The sequence below is a fragment of the Colletotrichum paranaense genome (genome assembly GCF_030867605.1).
Source record: "Colletotrichum paranaense strain IMI 384185 chromosome Unknown Scaffold_22.1, whole genome shotgun sequence".
NCBI classification, from domain to species: domain Eukaryota; kingdom Fungi; phylum Ascomycota; class Sordariomycetes; order Glomerellales; family Glomerellaceae; genus Colletotrichum; species Colletotrichum paranaense.
Genome location: NW_026848980.1, coordinates 151,648 through 179,594, shown reverse-complemented (window position 1 = coordinate 179,594; position 27,947 = coordinate 151,648). Strand labels below are relative to the sequence as shown.

General features: G+C 53.3%; 11 protein-coding genes across 11 annotated transcripts; 4 read left to right on the top strand and 7 right to left on the bottom strand.

Annotated features, from left to right (window-relative positions):
- Nucleotides 1–3: 3 nt before the first annotated feature.
- On the bottom strand, nt 4–300 carry CPAR01_15967 (uncharacterized protein; the record flags this gene model as incomplete). Its single annotated transcript, XM_060500212.1, has 2 exons — nt 4–114; nt 175–300. Coding segments are annotated over 2 exons (237 nt in total), but the record flags the coding sequence as incomplete, so codon positions are not given.
- Nucleotides 301–841: 541 nt separating this feature from the next.
- CPAR01_15966 (tannase and feruloyl esterase) lies at nt 842–2,776 on the bottom strand (the record flags this gene model as incomplete). Its single annotated transcript, XM_060500211.1, has 3 exons — nt 842–1,154; nt 1,200–1,719; nt 1,792–2,776. 3 exons carry the CDS (start codon nt 2,774–2,776, stop codon nt 842–844), a joined length of 1,818 nt encoding a protein of 605 aa, XP_060341028.1.
- A 2,298-nt stretch (nt 2,777–5,074) lies between these two features.
- CPAR01_15965 (uncharacterized protein) lies at nt 5,075–6,607 on the top strand (the record flags this gene model as incomplete). Its single annotated transcript, XM_060500210.1, has 1 exon — nt 5,075–6,607. The coding sequence occupies one exon, from the start codon at nt 5,075–5,077 to the stop codon at nt 6,605–6,607; it is 1,533 nt and encodes a 510-aa protein (XP_060341027.1).
- A 207-nt stretch (nt 6,608–6,814) lies between these two features.
- Nucleotides 6,815–7,864, bottom strand: CPAR01_15964 (uncharacterized protein; the record flags this gene model as incomplete). The annotated part of the gene is made up of 3 exons (XM_060500209.1): nt 6,815–7,161; nt 7,214–7,631; nt 7,691–7,864. The coding sequence occupies 3 exons, from the start codon at nt 7,862–7,864 to the stop codon at nt 6,815–6,817; spliced, it is 939 nt and encodes a 312-aa protein (XP_060341026.1).
- A 1,027-nt stretch (nt 7,865–8,891) lies between these two features.
- On the bottom strand, nt 8,892–9,892 carry CPAR01_15963 (NmrA-like family protein; the record flags this gene model as incomplete). The annotated part of the gene is made up of 2 exons (XM_060500208.1): nt 8,892–9,551; nt 9,638–9,892. 2 exons carry the CDS (start codon nt 9,890–9,892, stop codon nt 8,892–8,894), a joined length of 915 nt encoding a protein of 304 aa, XP_060341025.1.
- Nucleotides 9,893–11,207: 1,315 nt separating this feature from the next.
- On the top strand, nt 11,208–12,615 carry CPAR01_15962 (uncharacterized protein; the record flags this gene model as incomplete). Its single annotated transcript, XM_060500207.1, has 3 exons — nt 11,208–11,721; nt 11,796–12,165; nt 12,210–12,615. 3 exons carry the CDS (start codon nt 11,208–11,210, stop codon nt 12,613–12,615), a joined length of 1,290 nt encoding a protein of 429 aa, XP_060341024.1.
- A 687-nt stretch (nt 12,616–13,302) lies between these two features.
- CPAR01_15961 (uncharacterized protein) lies at nt 13,303–13,860 on the top strand (the record flags this gene model as incomplete). Its single annotated transcript, XM_060500206.1, has 2 exons — nt 13,303–13,562; nt 13,596–13,860. The coding sequence occupies 2 exons, from the start codon at nt 13,303–13,305 to the stop codon at nt 13,858–13,860; spliced, it is 525 nt and encodes a 174-aa protein (XP_060341023.1).
- Nucleotides 13,861–14,739: 879 nt separating this feature from the next.
- On the top strand, nt 14,740–15,882 carry CPAR01_15960 (bacilysin biosynthesis oxidoreductase bacC; the record flags this gene model as incomplete). Its single annotated transcript, XM_060500205.1, has 3 exons — nt 14,740–15,250; nt 15,466–15,639; nt 15,713–15,882. The coding sequence occupies 3 exons, from the start codon at nt 14,740–14,742 to the stop codon at nt 15,880–15,882; spliced, it is 855 nt and encodes a 284-aa protein (XP_060341022.1).
- Nucleotides 15,883–16,201: 319 nt separating this feature from the next.
- CPAR01_15959 (uncharacterized protein) lies at nt 16,202–18,981 on the bottom strand (the record flags this gene model as incomplete). The annotated part of the gene is made up of 3 exons (XM_060500204.1): nt 16,202–18,378; nt 18,431–18,758; nt 18,868–18,981. 3 exons carry the CDS (start codon nt 18,979–18,981, stop codon nt 16,202–16,204), a joined length of 2,619 nt encoding a protein of 872 aa, XP_060341021.1.
- A 4,148-nt stretch (nt 18,982–23,129) lies between these two features.
- CPAR01_15958 (uncharacterized protein) lies at nt 23,130–24,881 on the bottom strand (the record flags this gene model as incomplete). The annotated part of the gene is made up of 1 exon (XM_060500203.1): nt 23,130–24,881. The coding sequence occupies one exon, from the start codon at nt 24,879–24,881 to the stop codon at nt 23,130–23,132; it is 1,752 nt and encodes a 583-aa protein (XP_060341020.1).
- A 480-nt stretch (nt 24,882–25,361) lies between these two features.
- CPAR01_15957 (uncharacterized protein) lies at nt 25,362–27,801 on the bottom strand (the record flags this gene model as incomplete). The annotated part of the gene is made up of 2 exons (XM_060500202.1): nt 25,362–26,916; nt 26,972–27,801. 2 exons carry the CDS (start codon nt 27,799–27,801, stop codon nt 25,362–25,364), a joined length of 2,385 nt encoding a protein of 794 aa, XP_060341019.1.
- Nucleotides 27,802–27,947: the final 146 nt, after the last annotated feature.

The window sequence follows — 27,947 nt, the reverse complement described above, 5'->3', positions numbered from 1 at the left end:
CTTCTACAACAACAACTCCACTTCTGGCTTGTACGCGAGAGGAGGCTTCTCGGTCTCTTCAGAGGTGCCGCCTCTCTTGGATCCGTCTTCCAAGACTCCGTCTTCGACAGTTGCCTAGCGAGTAAATAGTCGATTAGCAAAATTTCCGAGGCATCTGGTGAGACCTGAGCTTACGCTGTGGGACGTCGCCATGGTTGTGGTTTGGTAAGTAGCCGTCAGTGTTGTTTTGATTGGAAACTTCTCGAGGGTGAAGGGATGCTTCTCGGCCGAAGAAGAATTATGCAGAGAAAGGGTTTCTCTACCTTGTCGATTAAGAAGATTATCCCACAGGCACCGTGGGCTCTAATGATGCCGCTGCCTCCCGCCGATGGAACAAGGGGAGGCACGCCATCCGGGAGCCTCAGGTGACGAGCGCACCCGGAGATTCCATGTGTCCCATTCAGGCTATTTGTTGAGAGTTTGTAAGACTCATAATTCACAAACCATCTTGTGTGCGGGGGCCGTAGGCCACTTGTTTGAGGTGGGTGACGAGGCTCGAAACGGTCGGTCGACTTCTTTGCCCTTTCTGGTGGAAGATTCGCTGTCGTCACATCCAAGCTAGGAGGTGTCGACGGGAAGAAAAGAGTCAGAGAGATCGAAAGTTCCGGTCTGGAGAGCCTGCCTCCAGCCGGTATCAACAGAGTGAAAAATCCCGTGAACTCAAAAACTAGATGATTCGCGCGTTTATTCTGATAAGGAGACCTGACAATTACTTAGAGCATATTCTTATGTAGCACTGAACTGCTTAGAGCATTCTTCTTTAGAGCACTTAATTGCTCCGATCAAATTCCTTTGTAGCACTTCATCGCTTTATTGGGATTGTGCCGTCCGAGGTAGATCGTCTGGTGTATGAGACGAGGAAGTCAAAGTTGCGGCGATTGTTCACCAGGTTGAGACGTTGATGGAGGAGGAAGGTAGCTAGGACAATGTGACGGATCAACTTCCGTCCCATCTGAGCTGCCTTACAGAAAGGGAAGGAAGCTTCCTTTGTTGAGTGCCTCAGGCGGTGAGCCAGTGAGTATTCACCTCGACACTTATCTGTAACAACATAAAGGCAATAGTCATATTGTAGGACAAAGGAGCTCATGGTGCTGTTGTTTGACTTGTTTTTTTGACTGTAATCACGCGCCAGCAGACCTGATTTGTCTAGACTTACTTACAGAGCACACTTCCAAGTATCAGGATCTTTGTAGTCGCCAACGCCTTGGTACACGTTGTGATATGGCCACCTGCAATGTCTACGTTTGAAATCAACACCACTGTCACTGGTGCCTTTCTTGTACCATGTCCCCATGATGGTGTCTGGAGCCACTTGGCTCTCGACCCATCGAACCATCGCCATCAGCACGTTTTCCTCCGGTGCCAGACTGGTAGTGCTTGCTGACTGGTGGCCGATAAAGGTCGCCCCATTACCGCTGCCGCAATGGGACATGCCAGAGATACGGAAAAATCGGCAGAATTTGTCAAGAGCCTTTGAGTTCATGCCCATGGTTTGCGAGACATATTCGTAATATCGATGGGAATTCTCACTCGACAGAACGCCATCGGCTAAACCGTGCCAGTGGAGAAGCTTGCCACCGCGGTTCTGGAAAGCCGATAAATCACCATCCCAGGTATCGATGTTGAAGTGGTTGAGACCAGAAGCAACGGTGTAGTTCTCCGGACGGAGGGTCATGGCATCTCAGGTGGAGTCGTTGAAAATGGCATAACGATACCAATCCGACACGGGTGAGACTGCCCTGGAGAAGTAACTGTCCACCGCTCCGGTAAACTCGGATCCAAGCTGCATCTTGGGGTAGACCAGGCTTCCGGCTGCATCCAGCACAGGTGAGTAAATGCTCTTGAGCGTCTCAAGTTGTGTACTCATAAGACAGCCAGTGCTTTGAGTTTCAGTGCACAAGAGGCCATCAGGTTTGTAGTTGCAGAGGTTAGGCGACTCCAAGATACCGTCTGCAACCCCAACAAGCTGATCGCACTGGTCAAGAATGTCTTGATGAATGATAGGCCACATATCCAGAGGAGTCAAGTTCGCAGACTCGGGCGTACCAAGAAGGGGATAAAACTGAATAGCCCACGACGTCAAGTTGTTCCACGCAATAGCAGGCGCTCCAACAACGACACCATCGAACAGGTCAGAAAAGGACTGGACTGCCTTCAGCCCTTGTCGTCGGCCAGTTGAGCATCTTAGGTAGTAGCTCCTATCATGGGCCGCTCCGTAAAATTCTTGAGTGATTTCCTTGCCAACAGCAACCCCATTCTGGATGGAGCGGTAGGCAAAGTCCTGAATGACGTCGAGATTGTGGAGAAAGGGGGCTCCAGTGTACCCCTGATGTCCATTATTGGTCGCAATGGTTGCAAAACCGAGAGAGGCACCGTATTCGACGTCGTAGTATTGGATACAGCCGCCTAGTCCGCCGTTGCCTGTCACAAGGAACCTCCCAGACCAGTCCTCGGGCAGCCATGCCTCGAACCAGAACCCGGAACGGTTCGAGGTAGGGACATGAGCCGTAATGCGGCAAAGATTCACCGATACAGACTGAGTGAAGATGCCGCACGTGGCATCGGCTTCGGCGAGAGCGAGCTCTGTTCCGGACGTGATGTACTCTGACGTGAAACAGACACCACCAGCTGAAGACGTGAAGGACTCGCAGTGCTGCTGAAAGTCTGCCATGCCATTGACGAGTTCAACCAAGAGACCGGCATGAGCTAACAAGCCCACAACGCTGGGTTTGACCATCGCTACGCCTGTTTGGTAAGGTGTAGCGAGTTTGAGACAGTGTGCCTTCAGCCGTAGTCGCGACTGGGCAGATGAAAAGGTTGAAGAAGTATGACGCCGGGTATGAAAATGAACCTACTCCATGGGAGCTGAATATATTGTATCCTGATGAAGCAGAGCAGCTTACATAGCCAATACCGGCCACTCACTTCAGGAGATATGCATGCCAAGCCTCTGCTCATTTTCAGAGTGAGTGGAGGCAATCAAGAAAGTGAGGAACCACAACGTGAGCAAGTTCCCATCGTTTTATCCGCTAAGGCAACATGCACTACTGCCAGCTACCGGGGTTACCGGACCTGCCTATCAAAGCTGATTGAAGCCTCGGATAGGTTTGAGGCCCTGTCATTGGCAATGATAGTGGCTGCACTCGGCCGACAACGGGTATGATCTCAGTCCCTCCGGACCATTGAACCCGTAGCAAGAAGAGAGGGAACTCAGTCAATGCTACTACGCTTCTTTTTCTTCCAGAACGAGTTTGAGGCACAAGGACAAGAGAACACATATTCTCGCAGTCTAGAACCCTGACATAAAAATCGGCAAGACATTGCAATAACTCAGCGAGGTCATGCGATGGTTCTGTTTGGTTTCAAAGTTGCTCCAAACCAGCATCCGTTTCGTTATGGGCTGTATTCACTGTTGGTGTATACCAGGTCAACTGGCCATGAATTGGACTTCGGCAAATTTTAGGCGGTCTTGCGGGAAGCTAGTCTTCTCAAGCATTGTGTCCAGAATCGATGTTAGACTCCCTGTATATGAAGTGCTAGAAGATGACTAGACCCTGATCAAGAAGTCGGAATGATGTTACTCGCTTGTGACTAAGTACCTCCGAGGGAATAATTGCCTCTTTAGGTAGTTGCCAATGGTTATCGTTGCCGTTTGTCACTTTACGGAGTGCTCAGGAACTTCGAGTGTGAGGACTCACCCCTGTCCCGCTCACTGCGGTGCGTCTGGTGGGTCATTTAGCAAGTAAGGTTAATTTGTGTCTGGATCATCAAGTCCGGGCTTATGTCCATTATGTAAACCTCAAGTGTGCTGACATACTACTTAGCCGCACTATCTTACTAGGAAACCTTCTCTTTGCAAAGGATAGCGACCAATATCGAACCCACACTTTTTTGGCAAGTGTACACGCACTTTTCATGTTACTTTGAAACGGTTTGATCATGCAAGCTGTAAGCCATTTCACATAAAGCTCAGCGACTATTCACAAAAGCGATAGAAACCATTGTCGATCTTTACTGTTTGATACTTGACTTAGTACTCAACTCGTTTAAGACCAGATGTGCCTTCTACGAACCCAGAGTAGCTTCAGAAGGAGCCGGAGAGAGGTAGACATCGACCGAGCCAGGATAGTGAGAGGATCTCTCAATGACTCATGGCTCTGGGAGTTCAGGTGTGATCTACTTAGTGAATGGTACCTCGGGTTCTCCAAGTCGGCCCGAAGATGCGTCCATTTCTACTGAAAGGAATGTCTTCTTTGGGTCTCCCAGGGTAGACACAACCAAGCCCACATGGTTGATGTAACAAGAGGCACAGAGCTTCGGGTCTCTCCGAGAGACCTCGCGCAGGAATAGGATACGAGAGCGAGTGTGGGTCGTGGAAAATGGAAGTCGGATCACGTGACGGGTCGTGAGGCTTCAAATGATTGAAGCTATCACGACAATAGGTAGGTAATGAGAAAATTATGTAGGGAGCAGGATACAAGTTAGCTTTGAACACCCTTATTGTACCATTTCTTTCGTATTAATGGCCGTTTGTCACAGTTTAACTCTTCTGTGAAACCATGTAGAGAAACAATAGAATGAATTTGAACACTTGATGCCAGTTGGTCGCAAATAATCTACATTTCCAACTTCTCTCATTCGGCAGTCTTTGTGTGGTATTTAGGTATGACTAAGCTTGTAGCGCATTCCATGTAGACAACTACCTAGTAGCTTAGCCTGGCTGTTTTTGATGGGGGGAATCCGAGGATGTGGCTATGCGTTCAATTAGGCGGGGCTGTGCTGCGATGCTTGCGTACACGGGCTGATCAAGGAATTTTCCTCAATTGTCATATCAATGGAATACCTTCCGCTCGTCCACTCTTAGTGCGTGGAGATGCTGTAACTTTGGAAGTTAGAACGCATCAAGCTCTTGAGAGGACGCACATTCATGAATCGCGAATGCCGGCAGCTGAAAAGGGGCCACTGACTGGGATTAAGAGCTCCGCGCGTTCCACGGAGAACGGTGATTGACGAGAATCGCCCGCGCGACGACAGCATGGTTCGAGAAACTCGCGCCTCAGCGCGTCACAACGATTCGAGCGACACCGGAAGCACAGTGGCAGACAACGCCAGGGCCCAAGAGACTCGCCGCTCTCACAAGAAGTCTCGGAATGGATGCGCAGAGTGCAAGCGCCGTCACATTCGCTGCGACGAGCGTCAGCCCTCATGCGCGAATTGCGAGGTGGCAGAACGTGCCTGTTTCTTCCCACCGCCAAAAGTGAGCAAGCAGAAGCGCAGACAAGCACAAAAACCTCAATCACAAGGCGAAAGGTCACAGGGCACATTGGTGCGAAACGCCCGATCACCATCACCAGGCTCCAGAGGAAGTAGTCATGGCAATACAAACAATGACGCGAATGCGCTGATTGAGCGCGCACAGCTGCCCTCACAACCAGCTCATCGTCAACAAAGCAACTTATCCGAACTCACTCATGCGCCAAGCCATCCGTCTCATGGCCTGCCATCAAGGCCTGCAGACGTGCCAGCCGCGGTTGGTCTCGGCCTAAGTTCTTATCAGAGTGACCAGACACAATCCCCAGCTTCGACGACGCAGCTGAGCGGCACCCATGCTCCTCCTCCATCTCTAGACTGCCAGCTCGGCTTGTCAATATTAGGCACGCCAAACGCACCCTCAGAGGCCATCTACACACCACAGCACATGATATTGCTACACCATGCAGCCTCAGTCCCATACTTCACCGGCCCAGCCCGAAGCGCCCTCGACATCGCCGTTCGACGCGCCGTGGACTCACCCTACCTCCTCGACGAGATCCTCGCCTTCACAGCCTTCCACATGGTCCAGCTCTATCCCGGGTCATCCGCCCATCTCCACGACCTCGCCACAGAGCTCCAGAACCGCGCTCTCTCATCCTTCACACGCCTCACGGAAACAGTAGCCAGAGACGACAAGGTCACCGCCGTCCCTCGCTTCCTCTTCTCCGCCATCCTGGGCAGGCATGTCCTCGCCGACACCCTCGCTCACTACCGCTCCGACTTCAAGTCCTTTATCGACCGCCTCGTCGAGTGCTTCAACCTCAACCGCGGCGTCAAGTCCGTCACCCTGCCGGCCCGGAACTTCCTCCGAGACACCGAGCTCGCACCCGTCCTCAACGTCATCCTCGAGGCCGAGAAGAGGATGAGCACGAGGGGCGACGAATGCGGGTCTCTGAAACGCCTCCTAAATGACTCCGACCTCAGTGATTCGAGCGCGAGAGCGTGCCACGAAGTCATTGGGCTTCTGCAGTGGTGCTTCGACATTTGCCGCGTCCTCGACGAAGGAGACTACGCCCAGGCCGCGTCGACGTTCTCTGTAAAGGTGCCGGTCGGCTTCGTCGATATGCTGCGGAAGCACCGTCCCGAGGCCCTCATCATTCTGGCACATTACGGCGTCTTGCTGCACCGTTGTCGTACCTTTTGGCCCTTTGCTGACGCTGGCGCCTTCATTATCCGCGCCGTTGCTAGGCATTTGGGTAATTACTGGCAAGAGGCGCTTTCGTGGCCCCTGCTAGTGCTTGAAACTGAGCCGTGAGCCATTGTATACCGATTCCACGTCGCTGTACAGTCACTGAATTTGCGACACGAACCATATGAGCACAGGATCTACTCGGGAATCATCTTAGTAAGACTGTGTATATATGGTAAAGTCTACACCACGCTGGGACACTACCTCAAAATTATGTCAACATGTATTCCAGCATTGTGTTCCTCAAATCAGGTGTCCTTTTTCCCAATCCAATTACGGGAAAGCAGCCTTGTTCGCCTCCAAGAACTCCTTCCAAGTAGTCGCCTTCAGCCCAACGCCAGCCAAAAGCTCCTGACTCTCCTTCAAGTCCTTACCGGCATAGTACCCGGGCTCGTCAATAAAGAGGTGGTTCTCGAGCATCTCGTCAGCCATGGCAGCCATCGGACCAGCGAAGAAGGACTTGTACGTCGCAGCGTCGACGGGCAAGAAACGGGCTGTCTTGCCAGTGACTTGCTCAAACTCGGCGACGATCCGCGTGGGCGTGTAGTAGTCCTCAGCTGCCAAGATCTGCTTGCCGAGGAGGGTGCTATCATTGCGGATTGCCGCGACGACGTACTTGCCTACAAAATGAAGGTATTAGCATCGGACTGAGCGCTTCTAGGAATCACTCACCAATATCGGACTCGGTGTCGATGAGAGGGAACTTGGCCTTGTCGCTGACAGGATACGCCAGGTTGTAGACCCCATCCTCGCCCTTGCGAATCATTTGCAGTGCAGAGAAGTTGCTCATAAAGTACCCCGGCAGGACAAAGGAGCTGGGGATGCCCTTGGCGCGGATGTAGCGCTCAACCTCGGCCTTGTCGTCAAAGTGGACAACATGCTTGAGGCGGCCGTTGGTGGTCTCGGTGACGTGCAGCAGAGATGAGTAGATGAGGTGCTTGACGCCGGTCTCGGCCGCGATGTCGGCCACGTTCTTGCCGTGAGCCTGCTCTTCGCTGGCGCCACCCGTGAAGTTGGGCGTGGTCATAAAGAAGACTGTGTGGGAGCCCTTGATCGCCTCGGCGAGAGAGGTCTTTGAGTTCATGTCGGCCTTTCCCCATGTTAGAAATCTCTCAGTCTACATCAAGAATGATAGCAGTCGGATCATACAGAAACGACCTCGACGCCCTTGCTGGCTAAAGCTTGAGCTGCGGGCTTAGAGACGTCCCGAGTGATGCCACGAATTTTGTACTCTTTTGATAGAACGGCGTCGGCGAGGGCTGCTCTCACGACGGAACCGCCCTGATTGCCAGTGGCTCCGAAGATGGTGAGAAGTTTAGACATGTTGAAGATACAAGACGTGTTTTCGGTTTGTGTCTGGCGGGTTGGTCTGTGTTGAGGAAGATGATGGTTTTCAGTCTGTGGGATGTGAGGGGGGAAGCTAGAAATGCACACGAGCATCGCTCGACTTTATAGCTACAGCCCGATTTGCGGTCGCATGCAGTACGTATCTTTGTCATGTTCCTATACTTCCATTCTCTTGCCTTTGGCGAAACTACGCAAGCATGCCATGAATCAAGCAGTTGCGTCTCGGCTCTGAGCATCGGCCCACGATGTGGGCCTTTGGAAGGCGGGATTCCCGACTTACAAACACTGTTCCACCAAGGACCGGACTTTCAGCCGTCGGTCAGATTCTCATCAAATTCAATTCTGATATGATAAGCAAGAAACAATGACGTGGAATTTGAGGTACACGTACATCTTCGGGGATAGAGACGAGGTTACTCTTGCCAAGGCTACATTGAGTGCGAGTCGGCCTTCGTCGGAGACCGGTGCCACGTGGGTGTGGATACGCCCTATGTTAGAAGCTTGACTATCAATATCCTGATTCTAATTGCAAGTCTTCTCTTCGATTCCACTCCCTCGATCTCTTGAACAAGTGCGCTTGATAGGAGTACCGCTATCTAGGTCCTTCCTCTATCCTTCAAGCAGGGCTCACGAATCACTTACCTTAGTATAAGTAAATTCGTTAACGGGATATCAAAGGGCATGGTCCAATTACGTCTCGTCTGCGGCGAATCTTTTCGTTCAGTTTCGGAACTTTTCACAATGTGTAAGAAATATAGTCTCTTCTTTCTTGAGCATTAAACATAACTTTGGATATGATTGCAAATAAATAAAAGACGATAGTTAGGTTTGTTAAGAGAGCCGATGCTACCTTTTGAGACCGTCAAGCTTGATACATGCTTCATCGTTGAAATTCCATATAGACCATTTCTCTTCGATTATTACAATATAAGCCGTATTACTACAGTGGCTCTTGCTTTCTTCTACCCAGGACGCATCTGTGACGTGATTCCAAACGCCCTCCTCAAGACCGAATACTACCTGCGTACTCGCTCTCCGCCTTCAGCCAAGTCTCAAAGTCCTTCAGCCCAGGATACTCCTTTCTCAGCGCCGCAATGTCAACATCATACCCAACATCGTGGAACCACTTGAACATGTACCCAAAGTCCTTCACCATCGTCATGATCAGCCAACACAAGACCCTATACGTCCCAGGCAGCTCCTTGCCCGTATTCCTCTTGAACACCGCAGCAAACTGCTCAATCGTCAAATCGTCGCCCGCAAGCGAGACCCCGCGGCCCTTGTACTTCTCAGGGTGTAGAAACGCCTCGGCGCCAAAGTAGCCAATGTCGCTGACAGCAATAAGCTGCAGCGGCTTCCCCTTGACCGCCATGCGCCACGAGGTGGTGAAAACCCTCCCAAAGAGGTTGTCCGTGAGGTTGTCCATGAAAGCCACGGGGCGGAGGACGGCCCACTCCATGTCGGTGCCCTTGGACTTGTTGAAGAGGTGCTGCTCGATCTCGTGCTTGTGGGCGAAGTGAGGCACATTCGTCGCGTTGTCTGCGCCGTGACGCTCGACGGAGGTGTAGACGAAGAATTTGACGCCTGCTTTGAGGGATGCGTCGACGAGGGCTTTGCCTTGGCCTAGTTCGCCGCCTCCACCTTGGCCAAAGCCCATTGGGACCTGGAATGCACATCAATATCAGCCAAGTTTGTGCACACAACAGAAACGTATTGTTCGCTATCAAAAGGTAAGAGTTTTGTAGGTACCTGGACGCTGAAGACTCCCCAGATAGGAGACGAGGCGACATCTTGCGCAGTCTTGAAAAGCGCAGTCGGGTCGGCCAAGTTACCCTGGACGAGGCGAACTTTGGACGACTTTTTCAAGAGACGCTGGGCGGATCCGGAGGTTGCATCGCGGGTGACGGCGAGGATCTCAAAGTCGGCATTCTGTTCGACGAGGTGGTTGATGACTGCGCCGCCCTGCTTTCCAGTCGCACCGCAAACCAGAATTGCTCGTGCCATTGTCGATGTTATTATTATGAGATTGGTTGTTTGGATGTTTGAGTGTTGATACAGTAGTTAAGTGATACACAGAAACTACACCTTCGAAAATCGAGACAACAACTCACGTCAAATACATTCATTCTCCACGAGGCAGCGGAGTTTCACAATCATCATGATGCGCCCGATAGAAAAGTCCGCGGCTAAGAAGGTACCGATCTAGCTAGGGAGGATCGGAGTGGTGACGCTTGCGAGAATGCAGCATGCGACGTTGGGAAGCTACTGAGGAAAGATGACCAATCCTGCGGCGCATGTTCCTTCGATACGCCCAAAACCGGGGCCGAGACGACCTTCTTCTCTGACTGGCATGGTGCGCTGTGGGCCTCGCCCTCCGACGAACGCCGAGTCGGAGCGCGAAAGTGGGTCTTCTAAGACGGCCCGAGGCGGGGGGAAAGGTGTCCGGCTTACTGTTGTGGCCGTTTCTTCGAGAACCTTGATGTCTAAGCATTTGACCTCTCTCTTCAAACTCTTCTAGGTAAGAAGGCAACATCTCTTTCTTGTTTGTTGACATTGAAATTGTCTACGAACACGTGACAAAGAAGATGGAAATGAGTAATTGTCCTAGACGTTGAGGCCGTTCGCTCTCTTTCGATCCAATCATTTCGCCGTTTTGAAGTATGCTGTAATTCTAAATATTTCTCAAATCCCAGAACATCCATCATTAATCTCAGCGGTCGATTTCTTGTTACCCAAAGATGAAGAGCCGGAGGTCGAACTCCCCCAGACGGCACACGTTTAGCCCGCGCCGGCTCCCGACCGGGCGGAATATGATCCCTGATACAGCGTACCACTAGCATCATTCAGACCACAAACTGACATCACCAACTCTGGGCTACCCGGATCTGAGGTTCCCTTCATTTCAACAACCAGAAACACGACAGGGACCTTGCGCGTATGGAACAACAAGAGCCTCGTCGGGCTTATATTTCATTCGCTCCTCGAGCCAAACTCAGGTCCCATTTGAGTTTTCTTGCCAAGTTCGAGCACCGCAATTCCTCAATAACCTTTGTCATCCCTCTAGGCAAACATCAGGCTAAGAAACGGCAACTATGAATAGAATTTCGTTTGATGTCTCAGCAAGTAAAACTCTGCCAAAGTTTGCTCAGGAAAGAGGTCTCTACCTATGCCGACTGTATTAGGAATAGAATTCCGCGGTGACAATTGAACTCCTCTGTTCAGCTGTAGTCATGCAATCACACATGTTAACCTCTCAACGTCGCGTCCAGAGCGCGATGCCATCCAGTGAAACAGATAAAACAGAAGGGAGACAGATATAATGACAAGCAACAAGCTACGAGTTATAGTCATAGGCGGCGGCATAGCAGGCCTCTCCGCCGCCGCCGTCCTCCGTCAAAAACACGACGTGACAGTCTACGACCGCGACGATCCGACCTCATCCTCCTCCTCCTCCTCCGCCTCCGCCCCGGAACGCGGCGCCGGCATCGGCCTTGGTCCCAACGGCACAAAGATGCTCAAAAAGGCCTTTCAATTCAGCCCCGAAAACGTCAAGGCCACGATCTGCGCCGGCTCGAGGACGTACGATAAGCAAGGGAATCTGTTACGGGAGATGACGGGCGTATCGGAGCCGTTTGGGAGCGAGTGGCTCCTGATGCATCGCGGCGACTTGCGGGACGAGCTGTTGAGGCTCGCGACGGGGGACGCGGCCAAGTTGGGGATTTCGGGACCGCCGGCTACGGTTGTGGAGGGGGTTCAGGTTGTCGGTGTTGATGTTGAGGAGGGGAAGGTGAAGTTGAAGGACGGGGAGGAGGTAATAGCTGATGTGATTGTTGGTAAGACTACACACATGCATGGGACCATATCAGACTTGTTGCACAGGTATCCAGGAATTGACGGACATGCTTAGGCGCAGATGGCATCCACTCCCTCGTCCGACAAGCTGTCCTCGGCGGGCCATCTCACATGGTATCACCGGGTGCCTCACTCTACCGGTTCACATTCCCGCTTGAGAAGGCGAGGGATATCCTAGGAGGGTACCCGGCGGCGATAGACCCGTCCAACAGCAACTTTCTCAACATGATGACGGCCGACGACGAGACGCACCGCAACATCATCTTTTATCCCTGCCGTGACATGACGCTACTCAACGTCGTGGCGAGGATCCCCGACGCCATGCTCTCGGTGGAGAGCATCACGTCTTGGAAGGCCGAGGGGAGCGCGGAGGAGATGCTGGATCACTTTTTCGACTTTGCGCCGTGGATGCTGGCGATTATGAAGTAAGTCTTATTTCTCCCTCCATCGTCACCTCACAATCAATCAGACACATAAAACGAGAGTCGCTCACACCAAGCACATCAAGAAACGCTCAAAACATCCACCTCTACAAGGTCAAGGACGCAGACCCGCTCCCAACCTACACCCGCGGCTGCGCCGTCCTCGTCGGCGACGCAGCGCACCCGATGACGCCGTTCCAGGGCCAAGGCGCGACACAGGCTATCGAGGACGCCGAAGGATTACGGCTGCTTCTCCATGAGAGTGTCAGCGCCGATGACCTGGAGAGCATCACGTTGGCGCTGCGAACGTGGGACTCGGTGCGCAGGCCGCGCGCGTCGCAAGTGCAGCAGAACTCGAGGCACGTGACGGATATGTCGGCGCAGGCGCAGCTTGATCGGATGAGGTTGAACTGGACGTATAACGGGATTCACGCGGCGTTAAGGAACCGGTAGACGTGGGTGGGCGGGTGTGCCCCGCAGAGAGCATGGGACAAGGTCATGTCTAGATGGGTTGGGTGAATTTGGGTATACTGCCTACCTCCCTACTGTGTAATACCTAGCACTGATTTCTGATCAATGGATCAAAGAGGGCAGAGGAAGTCGAGAGCAGACGGCTGATTCCGCGACAGCTCAGGGTCTTAGGCTACTGCAGATCTTGCCAGGGGCTAACATTCTGATATCCCCACCCGCAAGGTACATCATTAACATTGATGAATCATCGACCTAGCCTGATGCATCATTGGACGAGTTCCTGCGTTGGAATGGAAAGATCTGTGCCTGAGGTGTGCCTAGACCGTAGAATCACACGAGCCGTGAGACCGTCTGATGCTGGCAGTGAGATGGATGCACCTACGTCCTTACAAAGGGGCCCCGGAAAGGTGCATCATCGACATCATCGCTCGTCATAACCGAGCACCTCCAAAACGCCATGTCGCGCCACGGTCATATAACACCGCAAATCCACATTGCCGTCTAAGGGATGCAAAACCACACAACCAACATAACTGTTCACTGATTCTCGCAGTTGTCCATTGGAAAGAACTGGAAAGAACCAAAAGAACCCCCAAAACACCTATACATCTCGCGATAAGAACCAACATCCAATTGGCAACACACGATTAAAAACACACATAACCAATCATGTCATCATCAAGAGCTCTCCGCCTTCAATCGGCCCTCCGAAACCCCATCCTCCGCACCTCCGCACAAGTCGCACCCCGCCGGGGCTACGCCGTCAAGGAGCCCCCAGCACCAAACCCCATAAACCCGTCCGGTTCAGCACCGTCCCGCCCGACTCCGTCCCCATCAAACCCCAAGGTGGGAACCAAGCCAGATGAAATCAGCAACAGGCAAGCCTTCACTCTTTTCCGCCCTTCATCACAGCTTCAAGTCATTCTTGAGTGCCCATACAACTAACGCGATCGGTCTCGTAGAAGTGCACTCTACCTCGTCCTCGGCGCCGCCGCAGCCCTGGGCGGCACCTTCGCCTTCCTAACCGGCGCCCCAGACCGCGCAGCAGGCGTCGCGGACTCCGTCACCCGCGGCGGCGGACCGTCCATCACGCCCGGCCTGGGTCCTAAACCCTCGAGCGAGCGGAATCTGGAGAACACGACGGGACGGGATGCAAACCGGCAGACGGGGTTGGCGGGGATAAAGAGCAAGCAGACGGATCCGAACCAGCTACAGGCGAGCAATTGAGTAAGACTCGCTTGACGGAAATGAAGATGACGTTGGGGTAGAAGGATACCTGTAATTGTACGCAAAGCAGACTTGCAATTGAAGTCACGTTAAGATTGTCTTGAACTTGATATTGCTCCCGTCGCGGAGGTTCCCCTTGTGTACCGAGGTTACATCGAATACGTGTATTTACACCCAATCAACAATCATCCCTCCCGTATGTAGCACTCCCGTGCTCCCCGGAATTCGTGTATGCATGGATCATGCGGGGAAGGATTACCACGAAGTCATTTCCGTTCCCCGTCCCGCTTCGTCGTCCCCCAATAAGGGTCTTCTGTGTACGTCTGATAATTTCCCAGACCACCAAACCCTGTCTTTCAACTCTGTATGGAGTGCTCCAACCTACGCATCGGAGTAACCCATCAGCGACTCTGAATCCGAGCAGTGCGATGCGCGCGATGCGGAGGTTGGATTCGGGGACAATCAACACCCCGCCGAACCACGTCCTGGATCAAAAGGTTGGTTGCATTGCTACCGGTTGTGCATATGTTCCTGCTGATACAGCATTGGCATACAATAAGTAGCAGACACCCAGCCAGTCAACTTGGCTTCCCGCGTCGTCGTACGCTCCCGTCGTTTTCGGTATCGGATTCTCTTTGTGATGTATCGATGCTTCATGCTTAGAGGCATTCAGTCTCCTTCACTTCACTTGTCAAAGTCCACCAAAACCGAGAACCTAACGGAATCCACAGCTCGTGTATATAATGTCAATAGAAACTACTCGCACTCATTTTGCTCTTCTCGAGTTCGCTCTTCTTGAACCTGCTCTTCTTGAACCCCATTCCCGTGAAAGAACTCGTCAAACACCCATACATCGCCAACTCTCACCCAACAGAAACCATGTCCACAGACTACACCTCAAAAACAGTCCTCATCACAGGCGCAGCCTCGGGCCTAGGCCTCTCCCTAACCCGCCACTTCCTCGCCGCAAACGCAACAGTCCTAGCCCTCGACATCTCCGACGCCTCCCTCGCCTCTCTCCCCTCCAAATTCGACGACGCCCCGGATCTCCGTGCTCGTCTGCACCCCGTGAAAGCAGACATCACCGACCCGGCCTCCGTCTCCGCCGCAGTCTCTTCTTGGATTGACGGGGGAGAAGATAGTGCAGTAAACAAAGGTAAACGTCGCCTCGACGTCCTCGTCAACAACGCCGGCATCTCGGACCTAATGCACCCCACGGCCGACTGTCCCATAGCCATGTGGGACCGCCAGATCCTTGTCAACATGACGGGCAGCTTCGTCACCTCGCAGCGCGCGATCCAGCAGTTCTTGAAGCAGGAGCCCGTGGACGGGCAGAGGGGCGTGATTTTGAATGTTATTAGTGCCGCGGGAGTTCACGGCGCGAGAGCAGGTGAGTTCGAACCATCCTTCAAATCTCATCATCATCTCATTCCGTCTCATTCCATCTCATTCCATCTCCTCTTATGTCATTCTATCTCACCCCAACCACCATATGATCATTGAAAGGGGGCGAAGAATTCACCTTCTGAAAGAAACGGATCACGAGACAATATGGGAATCTGCATGAAACAGAATCTTGAGCTGACCACCAAAACCACCACAAAGGCGTCGCGTACACGGCCTCCAAACACGGCACAGTCGGCCTGACGCGAAGCACAGCAGCCTTTTACGGCCCAAAAGGCATCCGGTGCCTGGCCATCATGCCCGGTCCCATGATGACGAACATGGCCAGGGATGAGGAACACATCAAAGAGTTCCACCCCGAAGGCCTCGCCATGGGTAAGACACCATCTCCAAGTGAGCACTCGTATACTACCATGTGTCTGATTGCTAACGAAACCTTGTCCATCAGTGGTGTCGACTTTCAACACCTGCCAAGGTGATCGTTCCAAGGGCGGTTGGGATTTAGGATGGTCGCCGCTGGATCAGGTATCAAAGACTGTGGTGAGCCTGTGTTCTGGTGGGATGAACACCATCAACGGCGCGCTTGTGCCGACTGACATGGGTTGGACGTCGCTTTAAGCTTGGCGGGGTTACATGAGATGTACGAAGTGCGACGTCCAGACCATTGAGCACTTGCACAAGTTCCACAATGTAGAGTGCGCAATGATTCACGTCAAATAGGTAGGGAAGAATATCATAGGATCCTGATTGAAACCATTGCGATTGAACTAAAGACGATTGAACTAAAGAAGAATTATTACTAAGGAACTGCATCATTAACCTTCCGCCGTCTGTTGACCCAAACTGAATTCTCCATCCGGGTATAAGCCTTTTCGTTTGCCGTCAATTCATCATTTGATCCATGTCTGTCACAAAAGAAAAGAATTAAGGTCTACACTTAGTATCCACTGACGTGAGCAGGGGTAGAAAGAGTGTTGACGGTGCCGTTAAGACCGCCGTTGGGGTGGGCGTCATAGCTGGAGGTAGGGTAACCGGAAGTCGGGTAGTCGGAAGTGGGGATGGTGTTCAAGTCACCACCGTTGACCTGGCCGGGAGCGTGAGGAGCATACTGGCCCTGCTGGGTGGGAAGGCCGTGCTTCTTGCGCTCGATGCGAGGAGCATCGGGGATGTCGGTAGACTTGTTTGCCTTACCAATGGCGAAGACAGGGCTCTCCCAACGCTCACCCTTACGAGCCAGCTCCTTGTACTCAGTGGCCTTGGAGCTGATACCTCCAGGCAGGTGAATGTTGGGGAAGATGGAATCCTCCTTGGTAATGGCGTAGTTGACCTTCTTGTCGGCAGTAACCTCGTCCGCCTTCTGCTTGGCCTGGAGAGCGCGCTTCTGCATAGCGGTGGCATACCGGTTGTAGATATTGGGAGTGTTCTCGGGGTTAGAGCGAGCCTCATCAACGGCACGATCAGCCTCCTGCTTGACCTGATACATGATGCCGTCAAGCTGAGTGGCCTGGTCCTTGATAGCCTTCTCGACAGCCTTCTGAAGAGCAGGACGAAGGACCTTAAGCATGATGGGCTTGAAGAGACCAAACAGAAGCTTGTGCTTAGACTGCTTCAGCTTGATGCTCATGTGCTTGATGTCGACATCAACCTTATCAATCTTGAAGAAGTTCTGTCTATCACTCTTATCGGCAGAGGAGAGCTTCATCTTGAAAGAGAAGCCATCGCCAGCGAGAAGAATGTCGGCGACACCAGTGTCGGTGATGGAGGGGAATCCCTGCTTGCGCTTGACGTGATAGCTGACGTCGCGAAGATCAAGTTGGACACCAGCAACCTTCACCTCAAAGGATTGCTTGTGCTTGTTGGCGATCTTCTTGCGTCCCCAAAGGAAATAGTTCTCGCTGTTAATCTCGAGAACGTTGGGCATGAAGTTGTCAGACTCGAGGACGAGGTTCTCAATGACAGCATCGAACTGAGGGTCGCTGTACTCGATACGCGGGACCGGGATGTAGGCGACGTTCTCGAAGATGCCGGGAATGATGACCTCTGAGAGATCCTTCAGCAAGTGAGGCTTGAAGGTTGGCTTGCCGTTCTCGTCATTGCCCAGATCGGTGAAGAGCTTCTGTACGGCCAAGCCGAAGCGCTTGTTGAGAGGGTCCTGATCAAACTGGTCAATCAGGAACTTGATCTCGTCAAAGACACGGTCGGTGTGAGCGCGGTATTTCTCGCGAAGCAAATAACGACCATGGTCGTACAGGTGGTTCCATTCCTGGTTGGAGTCCTCGTCCAGGATGTAGCCCTGCTCGAGAAGGCAGCGGCGGACGTAGCGGTCCATAGCCTTGAACCAGTCCTTCAGCTCGCGATCATTATCAGCATCGCGGTAGATCTGGTTGATCGACTCGAAGAAATCCTCGGTCGAGGTGCCATTGGCGAAGCGCTCGATCAGCGTCTTGAGATCAGACTCGGCCTGAGCGAGACCAGCACGGGTGTCCTTGACGGTGCCAGTTCCACCCTGTGCCAGAGTACGGGAGTGGCCGGCGTACTCCTCGGCGAGGTTGAGAAGAGTCTCAATGGCCTGGGCGTAATCGGGGTGCTGCTGGCACTCAAGCACCATCTTCTTCAAACGCCAGATAGTCTGGTCCTTGCGCTCCTGGGGCATCTTCTTGTTGAAGTACTCCTTGGAACGACGAAGGTACTCCTCCTTGCGCTGACGTGCCTGCTCCTTGGTCTCGCCATCGACGTTCTCGTTGTACTTCTTCTGAATGACATCGCGGGCAGCGTTGATGCCACCCTGGGCATTCACACCCGAGTTGGTACCTTGCTGCTGATCGCGAGCGGCAGTCGCGGCCAGGTCATGGGGGTTCTGCGATCCGTTGGGGTGAGCGGCCTGAGTGCCTGCAGTGAGGACCTCTCGAGCATCATCGGCAGGAGAGCCCTTGTAGACACCCTGAGCCTGCTTCTTGAAGTTCTCCTTGGAGAAGTCGGGGGCATCGTGCCAAGTGTTGTCCTCAGCAGGGCGGTCGATGTCCTGAAGGGCTTCGCCGGAGGGGCGGACACGCTGGGCAGCGTTGGTAGCGGCATCGCCAGCCATGTCCCGGAGAAGGACGGTGGCATCCTTGACTATACAATGTTAGATTGTGTCCAATTGGGCAGACATCGCTGTTTGACTCACGAAGCTTGCGGAACTGTCCATTGGTGATGAGCAAAGTTCCAAGGGTCCGCAGACCCTCTAGCGCCTTGTCGCCATGCTGCTGAGCGACCTCCTTGTTGACGGGAGCGCCAGGAACGTCCACAGTCTTGGGGTCGAATTGCTCAGTCTGCCAGATGAAGTCTTGAATCAGGTTGCCCTGGTTCTTGGACAACAGAAGGTTCTTGGCTTGGATGACAACTTCGCGCGCATCGGCAATCAGTGCGCGGCCTTCGGGGGAGAGCTTCTCGGGAGGGTTTGAGAGAGCCTTGGAGGCCAGGAAACTGTTCAGAGCAACATCGATTTGGTCATTCTGTTGCGAGGGACCACGTCAGTATCATGCAATGATGTAGGGTTGCGGGTCTGGGATCAGCCAGGCGGGGGCCGCGTGGGTCCTTGCCGCCATGCCGGCATCGACGTACCGAAGGAACCTTGCCAGCCTGGAAAGCGGAGAGGATGCCGTAGAGCTGAAGCTTGCGGTTGACGTCGGCCTCCTTCTGCTTGAGATCCGTCGGCTTGTTGACGTTTGCTGACATGATGAGGGTATCGTAGCTATCGCGCAATGAAGACTGCTTGTTGAAATCTGTTTTTGGGTACGGTGTTGAGATGAGGTAGGGTGATTATCGGTAATGGCGTACAGGACAAAAAAGGGAATTCGTAGTATTGGGTATTTCGGAGGGGGGTATCACAGGGAAATTGGGTATAATGAGAATCGCCAAGATTGTGTTCCTGTTCAAAAAAGGGTGAATCAGGAAGAGGTATCGTATCGATGAGGAAGAAGAGGAAGAGGTCCGTAAGAAGGGGGCACTGTAGGCGAGGAGGTGTTTATACCTTCTTTCTGGCGTCGTGTGTCCAGGGAACAGAACCTGGTAAGAATTGATAAAAAAAAAAACCTGCGTCAGAATGAAACTGGGCCAACGAATATTTGGAAGGGAGGCGGCAAAGCAACGCGCGTGGCAGGCGTTCGTCCACCTCACTTCGGTGATTTAGCCAGCAGGAGGCGGGCCCGGTACTTTCCAATTAGGAGAAGGCAGGTGCAGGTGCAGTGGGAGCTTGGTCCTTCCAGCCCAGTTCACAATGGTTCCTTCCTCCCCTTGGATGAGTTGTGTCTACGGATAACCGCTACAAGGTACCTGCCCTGCGTGCCTTCCGTGGCCCTGCTAGCAAAAGATTGGTGTTTGTGGGTGCCCCAGGTGGTCCTGTCTGGTCTGGTCGTGGAACTCGGCGATGGTGACGGTGACGTGAAGGAAGGGGGCAGGAATTTGATGCACTACGTCATCGGCCATTTTGGCAGGTAGGTGCGTGCTGTGATCGTGGGTGGAGGGAGGCAGGCAGGTACCTTCCCGCACCCGTCAGAACATCAGACCAGGTGAGTAGGTACCTTCCTTGCCTGAGGACAATGTATCTTTTTCGCGCACGCACTGCCGATGAATACCTACAAAATCCTAGCGGAAAGAAGCGAGGGCAACCACAGCTGAACCTGCCTGCCCCTGCCTTGCTTGCGAAGGTGCTTGCTCCAGAAATCCAGCCCCTATGCGTATGCCCCTGCTTCGCCTCGGCTGGGTCAAGTACCAAGCAATTGGAGCGCAAGATTGAGGTGACTGAGTTCCAGCTGGCGAAGCACTGGCATTTTTTAGCACGTCTCCTATTCGCATTAGTGGCCTGGGGAGATTCGCACCCACTTTCTTAGCGGTCCCACCTGGTGCGTTTTGGGCAGTCTGGGTGACGGACAACATCTCGACATCGTTCATCGTCCATCGCAGAGCACAGCGAACATCGTCGATAGTTTTTTACCCTGTTCGATTCTCTCACCAAGCAACACACCACCAGCATCGACGCATTGGGTCTGGAGTGAATGGACAGTGGACACACCTCCGGCAACACGTCTCCGGGCTATCCTGTAGGTGATGCAGACTTTTGAAAAATACGGTCTAGACTCCTGCCAACTTCCGCACCACACAGCCGCCGCTGTTCGCGACCGTCGGGCTCCTTTATTGTTGCAAAATGGTCCGATGTAGGATAGGCAGGTTGGTGGATTGGGAGCACGGCAAGTTGGCACATGTACAGTACGAAGTACAAGCGTCCGGGCGGCTGCTTCTCAGACAACCGTTTCCCAGCCTCCCCTCGTGGTGGGATCTCTGTCGCACTACTCGGTACGGATATCAGATCACCTAGGAGAGTTTGGTGCTAGGCGCTGTCTGAAATTGTCAACGGTGGATAGCTCGACTATTCGGACGCTATTCAAGTCAATGCCTCGTATCACCATAGAGTCTCCCTGCTGTGCTTGGAAGTGGTAACTGTCTTTCTCCCAAGTCCCGATCCCCAGGATGCTATCCTCTGTCCCACTATCATCTGCCATATTCCCCCATCAGGTGCCATTCAGGCTAGATAGACAGCTGTCGAACAAACCGTCTGTCGAGCTCGTGAACCGCTAATTGGGCTCCGGCATCTTTGGACGACCTGACTTGATGATGTGCGCCAGGATATGACGGGATGCAGAAGGGATGTGCTGGGCGCTGCACTGCTGCGAGCTGCGTGCGCCGGTGTGGATGGCCCAAGGCCCTGTCCAATATCCCGTTGATTTGTTGTGTCTCAAACACCACTCTGCCCACTTTGGGACTGGATCGAGATGACACGCTGCCTTGGGGAAGGCCTTGAGGAGACTGCAGCGGTAGCGGTACTCAGGCACATGGGATTTCCGACTGTTTCAGCAACCCATCGCAACTTCCAACAAGTTTGTATCCTCGATGGAAATGGCGTGGTGTTGGCCCATGTCGTCATGTCAACGAAAGCGCGGGTCTGGACGCGACAGGCATTCTCACGCTAACCGTCTCTCTTTCCGCGCTTGGGTTTTTGAACATGCAGCGGAAGGAGGTACAACGCTACAAAGCGACATGGGGAACCCGATGGTGCTTGATTGGCTCCACTTGAGCTCGGTTCTAGCCTTTCCCGTCCTCCTCCTTCCTTCCTTCCTCCCTCCCCATCCTTGCTCCTTCCCTGCCATTATCCATTGACCAACCAACAGAAAGACGACGGGAGGCAGGAGCCTGAGCCAGGAAAGAAACATGTCTCTGCCTCCCGCTGAACGATGGCTGCTGGTCAGTTTTTCACCGATGATTTGCTCAACGTCTCACCAGTTCTGGAGATTATTCCCTATGCATTCTCATCCTTTCCGCAAAATGTAACCGTCCTCCCAACCAGATGCATCCGAAGCATCCCAAGAGCTGCGCGAGGGCTGCAACATCAGCATGCTCTCTGCGTTTCAATCACACTCACACACTCACTCAACCCCGGCCACACTCGATGATTTCTCCTTCACAGCCACAGAACGTCTAGGCCTTTACAATCTGGCATCCCTCAATACTTGCTCAATTCGCCAAATACGCCACACTTCCCATTCATCAATCAATACGCGCCAAGACCGGGATCATCACGGCATTCGGAATAAACTGATGCAAGGATCTGGCAGGTGCCGCGTCCCAGGACTCCAGTCTCCAGGTCTCTCCAATGCTCCATCAACCTAACCTAACCTGACCTTGAACCCATGGCATTCTGCATTCTGCATTGCCAATCATTGGCACATTGGCAGCGGCATCGCAACCCGTTCAAGCCTTGCTCAGACGACGTCGCCCAACGATCACCTCCCCTTCTGTCACTTTATTGCTGTCAAATGCTCCCAATTCGTCACGCGGTGGATGCCGCTACGGGCCACTGACACGTAATCGCCTAGTCTAGACGTGTTCAAGCCCTGTCGAGTCCAGGTTTGTCAATGACAAGTCTGTGAGCTCTCAGGTGCTTGTCCAGCTGTCCCCCATCTCCCCATCTCACTTCTATCAAGATCTGGTCTCTTGTCATGATTCTCTTTTGGCATCCACGCATCCAATTGATGCGCGCCATCTTCTTCTTCCCTAGTGGCCTACCTAGCACGCTACACATGGCATAGCGTCTTCCTCTATCTTTTTTCTTCATACTTCTCCCTCTCCTTCTTGGAATCGCGATCGACCGGCAAACAGTCAAACACACACCACCCACCAGCGGCCGGCCCCCAAAAAAGCATCAGCCTGCAATCCATGACGTCAAGGCCCGGTCATTAGTGCGATGCACCTCACGGATACCTCAGCTCCCTGTGACGCCATTCTTCTGTCTTTCGGCACGCCACTGCATCACCAAACCATGAACTCATTTCCTTCGGCCTGCAATCTCCCTTCTAACGTTTGAGCGGCCCGAAGCCTCTACATCACGGCCGCTTTGCTTTTGTCTGCCCTGTTCCAAGGTTCATGAACTGTCACCAGACTCAGGATTTGGCATCAAGTGAAGCAATCTTTTACAGGCCACCACATCTCCATGGCCATCCCTGTCATTACCCCCATTTTGATTTACGCGGCTCATAGCCCCACGAACTCACAAGGATACCTTGCCAAGCCTTATTTATTCTCAATGTGATGGATGCATAGGCCCCGGAGCACCTCCTCCTGACAGCCGTCCCCCGAGATCTACTTCGATCTCGTTCATTTGACTACACTGATGTGGCGCAGTATTTCTCACAAAGTGTGAGGCTATCTACACCCTTGCTCCGCACCACTTCGCATGTCGGTCTGACAGAACCTCTTGCATGATTGTCACAATGTTGGTTTGTCTATGAACTTCTACCCTATCCGCGCCTTCTGTCCACGCAAGACTTGACCTACCTTTCCCTATGAGGCTGGCCAACGAGCTGGGAATGGACACGCTCAATCCAATCTATACTTCTCTGCCGCATCATCTCCTCGCAGGCTATCTTCAATGCTTGGAAAGAGGCATCGATCCCTCCTTGAAAATTCATCACGGGTTCTAGTGATTCGGAGACATGTCTCTTCGCCCATTCCTGCAATGTCAGTAGTACTCGCTCTGTACGAATGGGCAAAGCCTCAAGCACATTCACCTGTATGGGATCAATGGCATTAGTCACTCCGTGGAGTTGCATCGCCCAATCCAACGCCACGGGCAGGTTTCGCAGCGGCGCTGGTATCAAGACCGCATCCTCCCAACCCATGATGCTTGCCAATTTCCGGTTTCCGTTGAAGAGAATATTACCTGGGTGAGGATCAGGATGGACTAAACTCACAGGCCAGCCGTCCACGCTGCCACCAGTACTTTCGACTTTAATCGGATTGGGGACACTGAACCTAATACGGCTTGTCATTGCCCGGGCTATCTCCCGCAACTTCCGTATACGCACTTTGATTTCGGGATGGCTTCTGAATTCGGGCTCCCAGACCGAAGTGTAGGCGTCAATGTAATCTTCGATGTATCTGAAAGGCCCGTTATTCCGCACTTGCCAGTATCTGTCACGGCTGTAGAAGTGAGGGTGGACTATCGGTCCGGTGAAGAACTCTTTCTTTGACCAATCGATGCGAAGACTCCCGATGCTCACCTGGTTCTTGGGGATGGTCGGTAGAGAGCTCTGCAACTTCGAAAGAACCAGCTGCACTTCCCTCGCAATGGCCTTCGTGTCCTCGTCGCTCAGGGACGGCATCGTCTCGGGCGATATGTCCCCGAACCCTTCCAACCCGGTATCCTGCTTAGCCATGTTTAGGTCGTGCGCCGCGAGGATGTAGTTCTCCTCGAAGGCACTGAGCAAAGGGAATCCGGTACGCACCTCCATAATCATCCACTCCAACCCGAGCGGGTTCCTACCGATGGAGTCAAACACGAGGATCTGAGGAACCACGGCCGGGGAAACTTGCCTAGCAAACACCATCGCCGCTACCTCGGCTTCGAGCTTCTCGTGGGGACACACAGGCAGGCTGAGCTTGAGGATGACCTGTCGCGGGAGCGGCGGCGACTTACCCTGGCCGACGGGCCTGGAAATGGGCTCGAACTCGACAAAGTAGAACGCGTTTGTCGCGCCGCAGCTCATCCGCGTGACGGTGCCGATGAAGGGGAACTCGTAGACGTCACGTTGGGTATACCACTCCAGCATCTTCGAGACGTGCTCGCCCGTCGGGATACAGGCGCCCTTCCAGCGGGCGTCGTACTCCCCGCCCGGACGCGCCGTCCACCGGACAAACTTATCGCGGATGTGCTTCACGGACCCCGGGTTCGTGGATCGTCCGCCGCCTAGCGGGGCCATGGGATCCGGGTCCGGGATGCGGTATGGGAGGTGGGGGATCGGTCTGTTTCTGCCGCTGCCGCCGGCGCCGCGGCGGGATAGGCTTCGGATGACGGGGACTAGGCTTGAGGAGGCTTCATTTTGGGGAGGGCGGAAGGAGGGAGAGGAAGGGGGGCCGCGGTCTGTCAGGTCTTTGAGACCTGTTGCGAGGCGGTTGGAGACGCGCCGAAGCAGCGGGGGAGGGGTTGTGGTGAAGAAGGATCGAGGGGGTTCTTCGGGTGAGGAGGGGGGGCTGTCGGTGATGGATGCTTTTACCTTGCGGGTGAGCTTTTTGAGTTGGTCCATTGTGATATAAGTGTTTTATGTGAAGAGTATCCAGCGGCCTGGCTGTGCTTACTGCAGTGTGAACTTGAGGCGCAATAGAGGATTTGGAATGAAAGTACGATTTGTGTTTGGCATGATAACTCTGTGCGTCTAAGTCTCAATTTATCTACCTTGATATCGTACTAATGACTTTCTCCCGATGGCGGAATGAACTAAGGAGGTGAGTGTTTGCTGTTTTCCTCTCTTTGCAAGTATGTTGCCGAGCAGTTTGCTTGCCACAGGTCTCATTGAATCTGTCAAAGAAGCCAAAGTAAGAATAATTGGGACGATGGACAGCACATCAAAGTAGTTGAACCAGGGACAATGGGATTATACAATCCTTTCTCAATGCGGAGCAAAAGCTGTCCTTTATTCCGAGTGGTAAATATCTCAACATCACAAAGAAACCTCTATGACAAAGTTCTCAGAAACCAACGTCCCAACTAAGCTCGCCCATCAGGCTCACGTAGAGATCCGCGTGCGACTCTCCGCCTGGAGCATACACACCAGATGATCCCGGCTTTCCACGCGGGTTCGGCGCTTCTGAGCCGCCCAAGCCGCCTTGGTCGACGCTCGAGGACGTGATGATCTCCTCATCGTGGGTGTGAAACTTGGCTCCCAGGACGGCTCCATCACAGCCCGTTTGATGGCGAGCCGCACATCTCGTCCTCGATCCTTCTCATCCAGCCCCTGTTTCTTCCGGCCCGATGCCCTCAGGTGGACCTCCAACCGCTTCGAGAACGCGACAGCGCGGATCTGGCACTCGAGGCTTCCCTTTCGGAAGATCTCTATCGCCGTGTTGAGAAGGCCGAATGCCACTGCCTGACTGGCCTCCACGGAATCCGCGTCGCGCGCGTGGCTTGCTGCCTCTAGGTGGTGAGCCGTCAGCAGTTCCGTCGTAAAGTCAAAGGCGCGAGTAGTGACGGTCGCTTGCAGGCGGCCCGTAGTTGCCTTGCTCAGGCTGATATCTCGGGTGATCCTGCAGAGCTCGTCTGCCCGCTGTATGACGTCCGGGGCGTAGTTCTTCTTCGCAGACACGGTGCGCAGATAGTCCAGCTGCAACGAGATATCTTTTTCCGATAGCGCCCACGGAGCCGAGGGTTCTCTTGACAAAAGCTTTTCATACGCAGATTCGAGAACGTGTTTCTGCGGCGTGAACCGGCCCGGCCAGTGCCGCACGCAGTGGGTCGTCATGTTGAGCACGATAGCGTGGTCGCCGCCCAGCAGGCTGGCGAGCACGTGAATGGCCTTCCAGTACGCCAGGCCGAGCGCGACTTTGAGATCAAGCGGTTCCGACTCGACGACGCCGATCAGCGACGCCGCGAAGACGGTGACAGCGTGGTGCGCGCCGACCGAGGGGGACCTGGCGAGGTAGGCGCCGAGGCTGTGAAGGAAGAGGCGTAGGCAGAGGTAGTCTCTCCGGCCTCCGATGCGGACTTGGAAGAGGGCGATGCAGATTTTCCAGAAGTAGACGAGGAAATCAGGGGCGCAGATCTGGACCATCTGCTTTGTCGATGCCAGGACGTTGCCAAATACCGAGAGGAGTTCGCTGAATTGTGATGTCTCTGCCAGGGTGGCCATGCCACGGCACTTTTCGACGAGGGGTTCCCAGTCTTGTGAGGGTGGGGAACGAGGTGTCGTCGACGCATGTTCTGTACGGCCGCCGCTGTTTGGTGCGATGAAGGAGATGGGCCGTACTGGGTCGACTGTCCAGCTTTTCTGGCCCGAGGCGAGAAGACCTTTGATGAGCTGATCTAGCGCGTGGAACATCCTTTCCTGGTGGAGATAGGTAGCGGGGGATAGTTCCCGTATTCTCTCGACTTCGGCTTGTCGTCTTGTGGTATTCAGAGAAACAAATGGAAACTGTGCAAAAGGGGAGGTGGAGTTTGGTCTCATGGACGTCAATGCCGATGCAGTACGTCGGCGCGTCGAGACGCCCTCCTGTTGGTGCTGCTGGCTGACGTTATTTTTCGAGAATTCCGGCCAGTCCTTGAGTCGTCTCTCGATTGTAGACTTCCTGGTGGGGTTTGGTAAGCAACTCGTTTTTGCATGGAGGGGGCTGGGCAACGTACCCAATCTCGATATTGTGAATAGCAGCCAATTCAAAGACTACTTCATCCAGGGTGTGATTCTCCTTGATGTAGAGGCGATTGAGATGATCTTTTCGAAGCTCATCCCATTTAGTATCAGAGTGGGATACCTTCTTCGCGCTGCGAATTGTCTTTCGGCTTGCTGGCCGTTGCGATTTAGGTAGTGGAGTGACATTGTTTAGAATTGCTTGGTCTTCGCATATCGCCGTTGGCTCAACGTAGCTCATCTGCCGAGGATCTGATGGCCCAGCGAAAGATACCGAAGTTCCTGGACATAAGATCATGGCATTCGATGCTGAAGATTGTTCATGGAAAGTGGTCGATCCGCTACTATCGTGTAAACCAACGTTGATGTCAGAGGAGTCATTGAGCATCATGAAAGCAGAATAATCCATTTCGACTTCTTGAGGAATCATCTCTGATGAACCCCAAGCGTATGAATTGTCATGGTGCTGAGGACTTATCATGGCTGTTACATGATCAAAGGTGTTAACATTGAGATCAGACAACCTCAAAGTACCGATATCGCTCTCAAAGTTTGCGTTGGAGAGAAGCATGTAGTTGGCAGATGCTTCGGAAGTAGCAGGTAGATAACCCTCAGCATAGTTGCCGGACTGTAGAGGTGTTCCGACGTAGAGAGTCCCATTCTGCGAGGGAATTGAGTGGGTTTGGTCCGCATACCCCCATGAACGGTGTTGGATGAGCGGATTCTCAGGTGCATGGTAGTAACGTTCCGAAGCTATGTCATGAGCCTCCGGTGGCTCGTCGCACGGCAAGGAGGTTTGGAACGAATCACTCGGTGCCCAATCCATGGTCATCAGGTGTAACGTAGCAAAAAGATGCAGACCTCACACGAGGCCAAGAACGAAGTGTGATGCAATTCCAGGTTTCCAGAGCATTGAAGTCGAGGAAAACAGAGTGCGTTGGGTCCTTTTGTGTGTAACGGTGCAAGCAGTCA